General features: G+C 37.2%; 1 protein-coding gene across 1 annotated transcript; it reads left to right on the top strand.

The window, feature by feature from the left end:
* The first annotated feature begins 431 nt into the window (after positions 1–431).
* LOC122281975 (DEAD-box ATP-dependent RNA helicase 5) lies at positions 432–12,305 on the top strand. Its single transcript, XM_043093867.1, has 13 exons — positions 432–1,014; positions 1,123–1,247; positions 5,645–5,752; positions 5,956–6,036; positions 9,007–9,085; positions 9,706–9,791; positions 9,865–9,921; positions 10,019–10,086; positions 10,195–10,263; positions 10,388–10,481; positions 11,437–11,601; positions 11,693–11,785; positions 11,905–12,305. The coding sequence occupies exons 1-13, from the start codon at positions 528–530 to the stop codon at positions 11,998–12,000; spliced, it is 1,608 nt and encodes a 535-aa protein (XP_042949801.1). The 5' UTR covers positions 432–527; the 3' UTR covers positions 12,001–12,305.
* The last annotated feature ends 2,039 nt before the right edge of the window (positions 12,306–14,344 follow it).

The raw sequence follows: 14,344 nt of genomic DNA, 5'->3' as shown, positions 1-14,344 counted from the left end.
TTTTTTCAAATAATACAAAACGTAATTTTAATTTTAAAAAAATACTGTTAAAAGATAAAAAAATACACCATACAATTTTTAAATAATTACAAATTTGACATGTGATCTTATTATAGATATGACATTAGATCAAATGCCCTTTTATATTATTTTTTTAAAATTATCTCCAAACAAATATTTAAAAGTGATTTAAATATATAATTATTAATAATTAAATAACTTTTAATAAAAAAGCTTATTACTTTAATCTCTTACGTCTACAAATTCTAAAACTTAAAGCCATATTATGCAATCCAAACAATGCATAATATTTGTTTTTTTTCTTTTTAATTTTTTAAAATAATTTTTTATTTTTTATTTTTGAAAATTTGTCGTCATCCTATTACCCTAACGTGACGTAATTGAATAATAAATCAAACGGTAACTGGGCATCAAAGTGTCAAAAACCCCGAACTAAGAAAGTCAAAACCCTAACCCCTGAAAACTATTTTGTGTTTCCGCAGAGCAGCTACCTTCGGCTGCTGACGATGGGTCGAAAACTAAAGAGCTGCACCACCGTGCTTCATGGCGAACCAGAGACAGATCGAGAATCCTCTCATAATCCCGAACTCAAAGCCGAGAAGAAGAAAAAGAAGAAGCACAAAGACAACAAAGACGAAGCCAATCCCAAGAGGAAGCTTGAAGTAATCGAGCCCCTAGAAATCCAGAAGAAGAAGCGCGATAAAACGAAAGGGGGCGATTCAGAAAGCAAAATCCACCAAGGGAAAGAGGAACCGGAGCGAAACGGTGACGTTGATGATGATGAAATGGTGAGAGATGGACTCGTGGTCGTGACTGGGAAGAATGTAAAAGCATCCAAGTACTCGCCACTGAGATCGTTTGCCGAGTCCGGGCTACCCGAGGATGTTTTGGAGTGCTGCAAGAATTTTCAGAGCCCTTCTTTGATTCAGTCGCGGGCGTGGCCGTTCTTATTGGACGGTCGCGATTTTATTGGAATTGCGGCTACCGGTTCAGGTAGCTTCTTTGGTTTTTGGTATGTTCTTATGTGAGTTTGGCCTTGTGGACTTATATCGTATCTATCAAATTGCTTTTTTTATTTTTTTATTTTTTTTATTTTTGTAGGTAAGACATTGGCATTTGGGGTGCCAGCGGTTATGCATGTATTGAGCAAGCGGAAGGGGAAGATGTCCGCCGGACGCAGGCCACTGTGCCTTGTGCTCTCACCAACAAGGGAGCTAGCTCAACAAGTATGTTGCAATTGAGTCATTGACCCGTAATGTATTTATCTTCCTCGTTTTGTATATGCGATTTGTTTGTACCATGCAGCTCATACATTCGAACTTCCGTATTATGAAGATATTACTTCGGATAATGTTTCTGAGATTGCATAATTCCTTTTTTTTTTTTTAATAAGTAAGAAACTTTATTGAATGAAACTAGGCGAAGCCCATGTACATAGGAGGTATACAAAAGAAGCACCTAATTACATTCTGGAAACCTGAAAAGAAAACAATAACTCATGAGCATTCCCTCCCATAAGAATAATAGCCGAAAACCACTGCAGCAAAGAAGTCAAACAATTTCCAGATATCCTCAACAGTTCGCTCCTTGTTGTTGAAGCACCTCTCATTCCTTTCCATCCATAAACACCACATTATACACAAAGGAATCATCCTCCACCTGCTGCCAACTGAGAGCTACTGTGCTGCCTATTCCAACATGCTAGTAGATCCACCACTCTCATTGGCATAACCCAACTCAACCTAGCTCTACTACCAACCCATTACTCCCTAGCCACCTCACAATGTAAGAGTAAATGATCAATTGATTCACCATTTTTCTTACACATGAAGACAACTCCATTACAATCTTGCCATGTTTCCTCAAATTGTTAACCATCAAAATCTTCCCAAGTGCGGCTGGCCAAGTAGAAAAGGCAACTTTAGATAGCACAAAAGCCCTCCAAATACTCTTCCACGGAAAAGAGAATTGCTGCTGAAGACAACACCTTATAATAAGATTTAACTGAAAAATTTTTACTCCGTGTGTTTCCACAGCATTTGATCTTTCTCATTTCCTCCTACATTCGGAGAATACAAGAAACTGAAAAAATCTGCAATCTCATCAAGTTCCCAATCCTGTACATTTCTATTGAAAGAAAAATTCCAATGCACAATCCCATTAGCACGACTCAACACCTCTGAAACAGCAGCCTGCTGTTTTCCAACCAAGCTGAAAACAACCGGGAAAACAGAATGAAGAGCTCTCTCACCACACCATTCATCGAACCAAAAACAAGTTCTTGCACCCTCTCCAACCTCAAACTAATATGTTTTACAAAACTGTCCCACCCCTTTTTAATATATTTCCATAAGCACACACCATAAGATCCCATACCCTCCTTAGAGCACCATCCCCCCAATCACATTCATAATTTTGATCAATAACCTCTCTCCGCAACGAATCCCCATTCACACCCCTAAACTTCCATTCACACTTGGACAGCACACCCTATGCCAACTCACAAGATGGAATTTATTCTTCTCTCCCATGCCACCCCACAAAAATTCTCTAAACAAGTTCCCAACCGGTTTGCCACACCTACTGGTAATAGGAATAAAGATAATAAGTGGGAAGATTGGAAATGGTGCTTTTAATAAGGGTTAATCTTCCCCCTTTAGATAGGTATAGACGCTTCCAACTCGACAATCTTTTCTCAACCTTTTTGACAACACCATTCCAAATATTCTTTACTTTGAATGACGCCCCCAACAGAAGCCCAAGATATTTCATTGGAAGAGAAGCAACTTTTCAGCCCAACAAATCCGCTAATTGGTTAATATTCCTCACATTTCCCATCGGTACCAATTCCGATTTGCCCAAATTCACCTTGAGGCCTGAGACAGCTTCAAAGCACAATAATACATCCCTTAAAGCTTGAATCTGTCCACTATCAGCATCACAAAAAACAAGAGTGTCGTCTGCAAATAATAAATGGAAAATTGAAATAGCACCATTATTATTTCCCACCGAGAAAGCATAGAGAACCCCCCCCCCCCCCCCCCCCAAAAAAAAAAAAAAAAAAAAAAACCCACAACAGCCTCCACCATACGACTTAATGCCTTCGTCAATAAAACAAAAAGGAAGGGGGATAACGGATCCCCTTGTCTCAAGCCCCTCGAACTCTGAAAAAACCACAAGAGTTGCCATTAACTAATATAGAGAACTGAGTCGAAATATAATGTCTAACCCATCCACACCACCTATCCCCAAAGCCATATCTTCTTAGCATATAAAAAAGAAAATCCCAGCACACGTGGTCTTATTCATTTTCCATGTCTGCAAAGAACCCCTAGAATACCTATCCTCATCCAGTTGTCCAAACACTCATTTGCCATTAGAACTGAGTCCAAAATTTGACATCCCTTAATGAAAGCATTTTGAGGTTTAGAAATGATTTTAGCCATCATCGTACTCATACGATTAGCTAACACCTGCAAAGTAATTTTATAAATCCCGCCTATCAAACTAATAGGACCAAAATCCTTCAGCTCATGGGCATCGGCTATCTTAGGAATGATTGCAATAAATGTAGCATTTAGGGACTGCTCAAACTTATGGCAAGAATAAAATTCTTACTACATTTTCACTACTATTCATTGCATATCTGAGATCATCTCACTACCCAAACACAATCTAAATCAAACTTTTGAGCTCTGAGTTTACCTTCCAAAATACATTTTACATTTAATTTTCGCATAATTCCTTGCCACAATTAAATTTTACATTTCACCCCTAGGGGTTGGCTCAAGTGGCAAATGCCTTGGGCTTGGGGGTATGCTCCCCCTAGGTCTAAGGTTCAAATCCCTTTAGGTGCAAACAATTTCTAGGGGCCATCAAACTGGGGGATTTTCACTTTGAATTAACCAAAGTGCATTTGCGGGAAACTCCTTCCCGAGGGCCTGTGCACCCTCGAGATTAGTCAGGATGCTATTCCTGGACACCCGATGCCAATAAAAAAAAAAAAAAAAATTTTACATCTTGCGGTATATGAATCTGTAGTTTACACTTTCAGCAGCAAAGATATTGTTTTCTACTTAGCATGATTCTGCCTAGGGGCCATCAAACTGGGGGATTTTCACTTTGAATTAACCAAAGTGCATTTGCGGGAAACTCCTTCCCGAGGGCCTGTGCACCCTCGAGATTAGTCAGGATGCTATTCCTGGACACCCGATGCCAATAAAAAAAAAAAAAAATTTTACATCTTGCGGTATATGAATCTGTAGTTTACACTTTCAGCAGCAAAGATATTGTTTTCTACTTAGCATGATTCTGCCTTACTAAAAGGCTTTTTGATAAGTTTTTTAAGCTACACTTTTGTTTCTGTGAAATCTTGTGGAGAAGTCCCCCTTCAACTGTAAATAAATTTCATGAATCATCATTCATTTATGTGCTCGACCTTTACTGATAAAAAAATTATGTGCCTGATCTTTGATAAATCATGACTACAACATAGTAGTAACTTTTTTTTCGTTTGTTGGCCTTAACAAGGTATATCAATAAATCTGGGAAGAACTTATCAAAGAAATCTGGCAAGATTTATATAAATACAAAACTTTTAATGATGAGGTTTAGATGAATGCAATCTTGGTGACTGAATGAAAACTTTTGATAATCATTTTGATAATTGCAAGCTTTTTTCATTTTACTTGCAAAAAAAATTGATGATTGAAGGACGAGTCAAAATGCTAAACAAATGGGTTCAATGGCATGGAAAATTATTGATTGATATTTGTCATCAAAATATGGCATGCTAAGATGGGTGTTGTGTAATGGGTTTCCTAGTTCTAAATTGAGGATAGGTCAAATTTGGAGGAGCATGCTATTGGCATAGGAAATCTTGTATGCGGGACTAGGTAATTGAGTTTCCTAGGTAAATGTAAATTGTGTGCCCATTTACTCTTCGGTCTAAATACTTTTAGCTGGGCTGTCTTGCAGTTTTTCCAACTCTAAACTCCTGCTCAAGTAATATCTTCGGAAACTGAATTATAGCCTATGCTCTAGTTGTGGGTTAATTGCTATGAGTGATCCATTCACTACTTTGTCTTCACCCCCACCGGAATTACTTGCGAATAACAAATATGATGTTGTGAAATTGAAATACAATGAGAACTGAAAAAATATGACAGTTTTAATTGAATCACTTTACATTTCCTTAAATTTTTTTTTGATAAATAAGATTATTTTACAGAAAAAATGAAGGGGGCATCAATCAGGTATTCAGGGATGTACAAAAAACTTTTGTTTGAGAAGTTATTGTACTCCCATGACTAAGAATCAACATGAATAACAAAGTTCCTCATATGTTCAGATTGGAACACCAAATTGGAACAAAAAATAAAATTTAAGCTGATGGTTGCCATGAAAAAGGAGCACCTCAACCACAGAAAGATTGCAAAATAAAATAATTTGGATTATCAGATGGTAGCATGTCCTTGTTGTATGTCTGACTACTTTTTGATATTGTGCTAATTTTGTTATTCCACTGTCTTTCCTTCTCTTTGCGAACATATCTATGCACCATTCATTTGATTTTTAAGCTCTAGAAACATTACCAACTGTTGGCTTTATGTTCTTTTGTTAGATTTCAGATGTTCTATGTGATGCTGGGAAGCCTTGTGGTGTGAAATCAGTTTGTCTGTATGGAGGAACCTCTAAACAACCTCAAATATCTTCTTTGAAGTCTGGTGTTGTAAGATATTCTGTTTCTTCTTTTTAATTGCATGAGGATTATATTATATGCCAATTGTAGAAGTCACATTCTTAATTTTCTTTGTCCTTTTAGTGTATGTTTTATGTGCTGCTTGCTTCCCATTATGTATTTATTTGGAAACATAATATGTTGCTATTTTCTCTTATAATTTGATCACTTATCTCCTCCTTCATTAAACTCAGGATGTTGTCATTGGAACACCTGGTCGTTTAAAGGATTTGATGGAAATGGGTGTGTGCTCCCTTAAGGAGGTATCTTTTGTGGTAAGGTTTTTTTAAGAATACTGGAATTTTAATTATTATTTCTTACTCTGTTTAATGAATCAATTTGTGCCTATTTTTCTAGTGAGAATAAATGGTTGTAGTTAGAGGAATTGGATTTGCCTTTTCAATTGCACGTCAATCTCTTGGGAAAATCCAATTCCTCCAAAACATGTCCATTGTAATACTTTTGTTCCTGGCCTAATTCTCAGGGTTGGTTTAAGTGGTAAGGCCCTTGGTCTTAGTGGTATGCTCGCTCCAGCTCTAAGGTTCAAACCTTTGGGTGTAAATAATTTCTAGGGGCTCCATTTCATCTGTGAAAAGCCAATGATTTACCTAGTCTGTGTCATGGGAATGTGTTAGGCGAGTCTGGGGTTTAACCGCATAAAAGATATGTTGTGTTTGCATGGTCTCTAAGATTCCTCGCCATCAAAAAATAATTTTGTTGCTGACACGTTATTAAAAAAAAGTAATCTTGTCATTGAACTTCATCCAATTGGCAACATTGGTTGGCATGGGAGATTTCGAGACGATCATGGTAGAAAATTTGCCTACCACAAAACCCACCTAGACAATAGAACTCAAAATTTCTTGGACTTGAAGATATGACAACATCTCCTCTCTACTTTTAGAGGGCATATCCTAGGAGGTTTTTTATTTATTTATTTATTTTTTAATTTATTATTATTATTATTATTTTTTATGCGGAACCTCACCAAGGTGTGACTCTTCAAATCCACCCCGGGGAAGTGAACCCGCCCTTTGACCACTAGATATGTTATGTTTGCAAATATCTGGCGAACATTGAAGACTAGGCCAGATTTTTGAGGAGAAGGTGATAGTCTCTCACGGTAGTCTGATTTAGTGCTGTGGGAAAGGTTAGGTGGCTCCTACATGAGTGTGCACAAAGAGAATGGTAAACTTGAGACTTCAAATCTCGATAATCATGAATCTCCAGTAGCTTTTCCTTTTATACATGAAGTTTTAATTTAATTATTACATAAGGTAATTCATTTCAAAAGGAGGAGAAAAAGAGGAGGAGGAGGGAGGGAAGGGGGTGCGGGGCTTGAAGAAAGTAGTAAAGCATTTTCATAAACCCCAAACATGTTTGTTCATTTTTGTTTCATTTGTAGTGTAATCTATAGTACTTTAGAGGATCCTCATGCACCGTAGGGATTTTTTTTGATGGGGTAATCAAGAAATTTTATTCATAAGAAGAGAAGGCATAGCCTAAGAACATAGGAAGTATACATGAGAAGTACCTAACTAGGGTTAACAACTGAAAGTAAAAAAGAAGTATACATTTAGTCCATTAAAATCAATGACCCCCGCCCATAAGAACAAGGTTTCAGAAAGGAGAACTTTAAGCTCATCCATTGTCCTCTCGCGATCCTCAAAGCTTCCATCATTTCTCTTCCACCAAATGCACCTACACATATAGGAGCCATTTTCTAGATTGCTACCACTTGTGGATTACCTTGGAGATCCAGCTTGCTGGAAAATCCACCAGCTTATGAGGCTTGACACATGATAATTTAATTCCCACAAAAAATCACCCCACATAGTCTTGGCCACCTCACAATGTAAAAGCAGGTGATCTATTGATTCCCCATTTTCTTACGCATGTAACACCATTCCAACACCGTTACACGACGTTTTCTCATATTGTCTATGGTAAGAATCTTTCCCAAGGAAGCTGTCCAAACCAAAAAGCTACTTTTAGAGGAGCTTTCATCTTCCATATATATCTCCATAGAAAGTGGTCATACCATGGCTAGTTAGAACTTGGTAGAACGATCTGGCTATGAATCTACCCTAGTCACTCTTACGGAATATAGCAAAGCAAAGAACTCGATAATATCCTCTAACTCCCAAACCCCTAGGGGTTGGCTCAAGTGGTAAAGGTCTTGAGTTGGGGTGTATGCTTCCCCCAGGTCTAAGGTTCAAATCCCCTTGGGTGCAAACAATCTCTAGGGACTATCGGACTAGGAGATTTTTCCTTTGAATTACCTGATGCGCACTTGTGGGAAACTCCTTGCCGAGGTCCTATGTATCCCCAGGATTAGTCGGGACACTGTTCCTAGACACCCAGTGCCAATAAAAAAAAAAAAGTCCTATAACTCCCAATCTTGTGCCACCCTAATGAAATCTACATTCCATTGAAGGTAGCTCTAAGAGAAGACCAAGAGATCAACTACAACTGCATCCTTTGCTTGTACAATCTCAAAAATTGTAGGGAATGTCTTTGAGGCTATATTTACCACACCATTTATTGTAACAAAATTTGACATGATAACTGTCACCCACCACAATTCGTGCATGTCTTGGGAAAGTCTCCCAGCCTTTCTAATGTTTTTCCACAAACCCACCCCATATGGACTGCGAACCTCATTCGAGCACCATCCTCCCAAGCATCCCCAAACTTCGAATCTATGTCTGTCTTCCATAGGGCCCCCCTTTCTTGTTGGTACCACCACAACCATTTACCTAAAAGAGCTTGGTTGAACTTCATCAAGTTATGGATCCTCAAATCCACCCCCAAATATTGGTGTGCAAACAATGGACCAATTCACCATATGAAATTTGAACTCGTCTCCCATCCCACTCCACAAGAAATCTCATTGTAGCTTCTCCATATGGAAGCACCCAATGATAATCCAAGATACTTCATGGGTAGAGAAGATACCTTACATCCCATGAGACGGGTTAGATTCACTGCATTGGGGACAACCCCTACTGGCACCAATTCAGCCTTTGAAAGATTCACTCTCAAACCTGAGACAGCTTCGAAACAAGTAGAAATTAAAAGTGAACATCAACTGGATAAAGTCCACCGTTCACAAGAACCATATTTTGAGAAGAAGGAAATAGTATCTTAAAAGTACTGCCTCAAGTTCTTTATATATATATTATGTGTGGATACAACTAGTTTCAGTAGGTCTTTTTACACAAATGGGCATTGATTTTTTGTAGGTTCTTGATGAGGCTGACCGAATGCTTGACATGGGATTTGAGCAAGAAGTTCGCCAAATATTGGGCCAGACCTGTTCTGGTACATAACATATTAACAAAGTATTTTTTTCCTTCTCCAATTGAAGATATCCCTTCCTCAGCGATAATAATACATGAACACCATAATTGTACAACATGTGTAGAAAAATCACTTTGTAGACATGAAGGGACTTTTTGAAAGTATACTGGATTTGTCTATGATTTTAAAGAAAGTTAACAAATGTTAAAAATCGAGTTATAAACTGCCTGCACTTACATGTGTCATATGAAAGAAGCACAGAAATACATGAATTTGGATAATAGGCCCTGCTTTAAACCGGTTATTTACTTGACTATCTACCTCTCATATATGTTGGGCTTGGTGGAACATGGTAGGTGAGTCTCTCCATTTAATGGGCCTCCATGTAAATCAAATTAACAAAGACTACTCCCTTCATTTAATGGGTATTTGCGTTAGTCAAATTAACACAGACTAGTCCCTTTATTTATAGGCATCCAAGGAAATGAAATTAACAGAAGTCTATGTTTTGCACTCATTTTTATGCATTTGATTAAGTTTTTGGATCTGTATTTTTTTGGAATTTGTTTGAATCTGTTCCAAGTCTTATGAATTACTTTCTAGCCTTTTTCTTTTGCTGAAGAGTGATATTAAGTGTGCAGCTCGCCAAATGGTAATGTTCAGTGCTACATGGCCCCTGTTAGTTCATCAATTAGCACAGGAGTTCATGGACCCCAATCCAATTAAGGTTTATCTTTGTACATGATGACTTTTTCTGCAGTTTCCTATAACAATCTCTTGAACAGTGAACCTGGTTTCAGGTTGTTGTAGGTTCAGAGGATTTAGCTGCAAACCATGATGTACTGCAGATAGTGGAGGTATAAATTCTCAATAGCATAAATGATCTGTGTCCTCATAAGTTATGTCAGGCATATATAGTTCAATCTATTAACATACTTTCATAAACATGCATAGGTTTTGGATGATCGGTCACGTGATCAGCGTTTGGTTGCTCTTCTAGAAAAATACCACAAATCCCAAAAGTATTTTTTACTATTCAGTTAGATATTTTCCCTGTACAAATTAATTTATTTGTTGAATTGTGGATTCATGCCTGAGTCAATTGAACCCTGGAGTATTCTACTTTTCAGGAATAGAGTATTGGTTTTTGTCTTGTACAAGTGGGAAACAAAACGCGTTGAGAATATGCTGCAAGAGGCGTAAATTCCTGTCATCTTTGGTGCTATAGTTTTAACTTAATGAAGTTGACTATTCTTGCTGTGGCTCTAGGCTGCTGAAGATAAAATAAAACTGTACTGATGATTTTGAGCCTGTTGTTTTTAGAAATTGGAAGGTTGTTTCAATACATGGTGACAAAGCACAGAATGAACGTACAAAGGCACTATCATTATTCAAGAAGGGCAGCTGCCCCTTAATGGTAAGTACTTGCATTCTAGTGTTCGTTGTGCATTTGTGCATGCCCACCCACTCATGATATAATAACTTTGCCACCATTTCTTTGAGTAAAGAATGTACAACGGACTCTTGGAAATTTAGGACTCCTGATACTTGAGACCAGCTACTGTCTTGAGCATCATTAAAAATTGCAAACAGTGAGCTCAAGCTTGACAAGGTGGACTGGATTAGGCCGAAAAAAAAAAAAAAGTACTTGTGACCTTTCAAGGAAACATTTTTATTTTTGTATTTAGGTCTTTTTAAATTGTAAGACCCAGAACTGCAATGGCAAACTGAGATTTAGTCATTAAAATCACATATATCTAGTAGTTTTCCAGGAAAATATGGATAAAAGGTTGTTTTTTAATTATATAAAAAAAATTTGTTTCCCACTACTTGCTTTTTAACCTCTATTTAACATATGAATGACTAGCCATTACCACATTCCCCTTTTATGCATTTCACAATGATCCACGTCCTAGGTAACTAGCTCTCTTGCTAGAAGCCTAGGATACTAATTATTACTACTATTTGCTTGTTGTGAGCGACCATGTGTGAAGCTTGATCCTTGCACATGTTACTGGAGATAACACACCTGGTCTGGATTATGATGGCATTGTGCAGATCATGGTAGTGGTACTACAGTTCTTGATACCTTGTTGTGGAGTTGTGGTGTGAAGGTTTAAATTTTGGGGGCGAATGATGGAGAGTCCTAGAGTGTACAGCGATGGGAGCTGCTTCACTTGGTCAATTAGATCTCATTTTGTGGAGCCGATCTTGACCATTTTTAGCTTTGCTGCATTTAATTTGTGTGATGAGGGAGGGGAGAAAATGAAATGGCTTCATCAACAAATCAAAAGATTAGAGGAGAAATTCCTGTGTACGTGGGCTTTGTTGGCAACTTGTTGTAGCATTTATCCAACACCATATATGTGCAGGTAGCTACTGACGTGGCTGCTCGGGGATTGGATATTCCAGATGTTGAAGTAGTGATCAACTATAGCTTTCCTCTCACCACAGAAGACTATGTCCACAGAATTGGGCGGACTGGACGGGCTGGGAAGAAGGGTGTTGCCCATACATTCTTCATGCAGCAGAACAAGGTAAATTCTCTCTGGGTGGTAGTTCAATAACAGAGGGAGCATCATTCATTATCCAATTCTTTTATTCTTCATTTTCTCAAAACTATTTCAGGGACTTGCTGGGGAGCTGGTGAATGTTCTCAGAGAAGCTGGGCAAATTGTGCCAGATGCCCTTAAAAATTTTGGCACTCATGTAAAGAAGAAGGTGTGCATTGATTCCTTGTACCATTTTCCTCTCCATGATTAGGTTTTTGTGCTTACTGTTCACTGTTCAGTTCTTCATACGACTTCAAATGATTTTAAGTACCGACTGTTGCATTGCAGGAGTCCAAGCTCTACGGGGCTCACTTCAAGGAAATTCCCGTAAATGCTCCCAAGTCTAAAAAGATCACATTTGACAACTCGGACGACGAAGATTGAATCATGTGGTAATCTAAATGCGTTTCTTCTTAGGTAGGGATCAAAAGATTTACAGCTGATTGTTGAATACCAATTGCCCCCCGTCCTCTGCAACGCTAGTGCCATCATTTTCCCTTGAATATTTTTGCCATTGTAATCTGTAAGATGAACCGTACACATTGTTTTCCTGGCTCCTCTTTACGGAGTTGGTATTTGTTGAACATGCCGTATGATGTCGGCTATTCCAAATCATATTTAATTCTTTTTCGTCTCCTTGAAAACGATGTATTAAATGAGTAATTTTATATGATTTCTTATTAACACTACTTCGAAACTTACTGTTTCATTTGGCAGTTGCTGTAATGCTACAACTTTCACCGGTTTATATATATCTATTTGCTATGTGACCCTTTAATCAGGCTGTTAAATTGGCTTTGCATCTCTTCTCTCCCCCAAAATAAAAATAAATGAATAAAAATAGAACCATCAGCTCACATGTTATGGTCTTTAACATGTTAGAAAGTTTTGTCCAGCGAAGGGCCTGCCTTTGAGGGTGTGGTGCACGGTACTTGTGTTTAGTCTATAAGGTAGGTTCGAAGGGCCTGCCTTTGAGAGGTTTTCCAACATAAAAATAAAAAAATAAAAAATAAAAATAAAAATTGTTAGAAAAGTCTACCAAATAACTCGATTTAATTGGGAGATTATTAGCAATAAATAAATAAGGTATAAACTATAAACGTTATAATAATTCATATAGGCCGAAACACGGTTGCCTTGAGTTAAGAGTCAATACTTGTACAATTCAGTGGGTGATGGAAGCGTATATGTTTGACCATGTATGTAATACACCCTCGTACGTTTTGTGGAAGAATTAACTGGCTTGCGTTGCCTTCTCCAACTAAGAACGAGGTTTCTTAGAATGTGACAGTTTCCTCTGTTTTCTTGTTACCTTGATTAATTCAGCATATACTTTGCTGATCGTAAACTGGGTTCTCTTCTTCCTATTCCGGTGTGCTTGCATTCTAATTTTTTTTTTTTTTTTTTTTTTTTTTTTTTTTTTTTTTTTTTTTTTTAATGCAAATCAAATATCTTGCGTAGCAAACTGAAAAACCTACATTAAGTATTGCGAGACTCCTTGGAATTGTTCAAAACATGCGTGCGCGAGCCAGTGCCTCAGAAGTTGGCGATGATAGTCTTGTCGATATGGAAGACCTTACGAGCTCACTAAACCCCAAAAATTCCAAAAAGTCAACATCCAGAAGATATTTTGCAGTTTAGACTAGTTTGCAATTGGTTGGAAAGAAGTAGCGTGGAAACTCACCAATGAAATTTGAATCTAGACAAAGAATGGAAGTTGCGTGGTCGTGATATTAAAAGACCGTACACATGATATTCTTTTCTAATGCATGTTTCCCCACTTGCAATTAGAACAAGTTGGGTCATTGCTGGCACATTGATCTCCACAACATAAGATGCAGAATCCATCATCCTATGACATTTATACTAATTTTCTTACTAATAACAAAAGGGAAGATAATACTAATATCTGTGCAGTGTTAATTAAAAGAAACCTCTTACTCTTTATCTCATGAGCATGGCACTAAGGTTGTGATTGAGAGAAACTTCCCTAAAGTATAATCCCCCCCTCTTGTTTTCTTCTCCTTCATTAAGGATTAATTGACTAGAATTTTCCAGCATGTTTCTTGATGAATAGGTTCTTTTCATTATCATGGGCAGGACTCAACTGATAAATCAATTGTCGAATGTGATTATCATTTGAGTGTTAGCCATCCTGATCAATAATTGAGAATGTTTGACAATTTGTTACACATTCTTCAGAATTCAATCATTGGCATGTTCTTTCTTTAAAATTCATTCATTCATTTATTTATTTTTAGTACTTCGCTCCGGAATATCTTAGAAAAAGACAACACCATGTTTTAAAAGTATTTTCCCCCACACCAACTTTGAACGCGTTCTTTTCTTGTTTTCCAATCCAAATTCAAAAAGTCAGAATGATGGTGAAATGCAGAAGTGTCTTAATGGTTAGGGCACTAGCAATGGTTTATGTATTTTCATCTTCTAAATCATATCTTTTGAAGATTAATTTTAAAGATAAAGAAAAATTTCTACATTGGATTATATCTTTTTTGACCAAATAATAAAAAAAATATTATTATATATATATTTTTTTCCTAAAATTTGGATAGTCCAATAAATTCAAGTCAAATTCAATATCCAAGTCCAATAAAATAAATCTACCGTATATAGTTTCAGCAACATAGCACTCGGAAAATTCTTTCAAATGGATAAAAAAAAAGAAAAAAAAAAGAAAAAGATAAACCAAGTGGACCAAAATAGTTTT

Source organism: Carya illinoinensis, chromosome 11 (genome assembly GCF_018687715.1).
Source record: "Carya illinoinensis cultivar Pawnee chromosome 11, C.illinoinensisPawnee_v1, whole genome shotgun sequence".
Lineage (NCBI taxonomy): Eukaryota > Viridiplantae > Streptophyta > Magnoliopsida > Fagales > Juglandaceae > Carya > Carya illinoinensis.
The sequence above is the reverse complement of the archived record's forward strand: the minus strand, read 5'-3'. Positions and strand labels throughout refer to the sequence as shown.

Excerpts from the sequence above, each read along its gene's own strand:
- LOC122281975 (XM_043093867.1), top strand. The coding sequence starts at position 528 with ATGGGTCGAAAACTAAAGAGCTGCACCACCGTGCTTCATGGCGAACCA. Across the intron at positions 1,015-1,122 it reads AATTGCGGCTACCGGTTCAG|GTAAGACATTGGCATTTGGG; the intron begins GTAGCTTCTTTG and ends TTATTTTTGTAG. Across the intron at positions 5,753-5,955 it reads CTTCTTTGAAGTCTGGTGTT|GATGTTGTCATTGGAACACC; the intron begins GTAAGATATTCT and ends CATTAAACTCAG.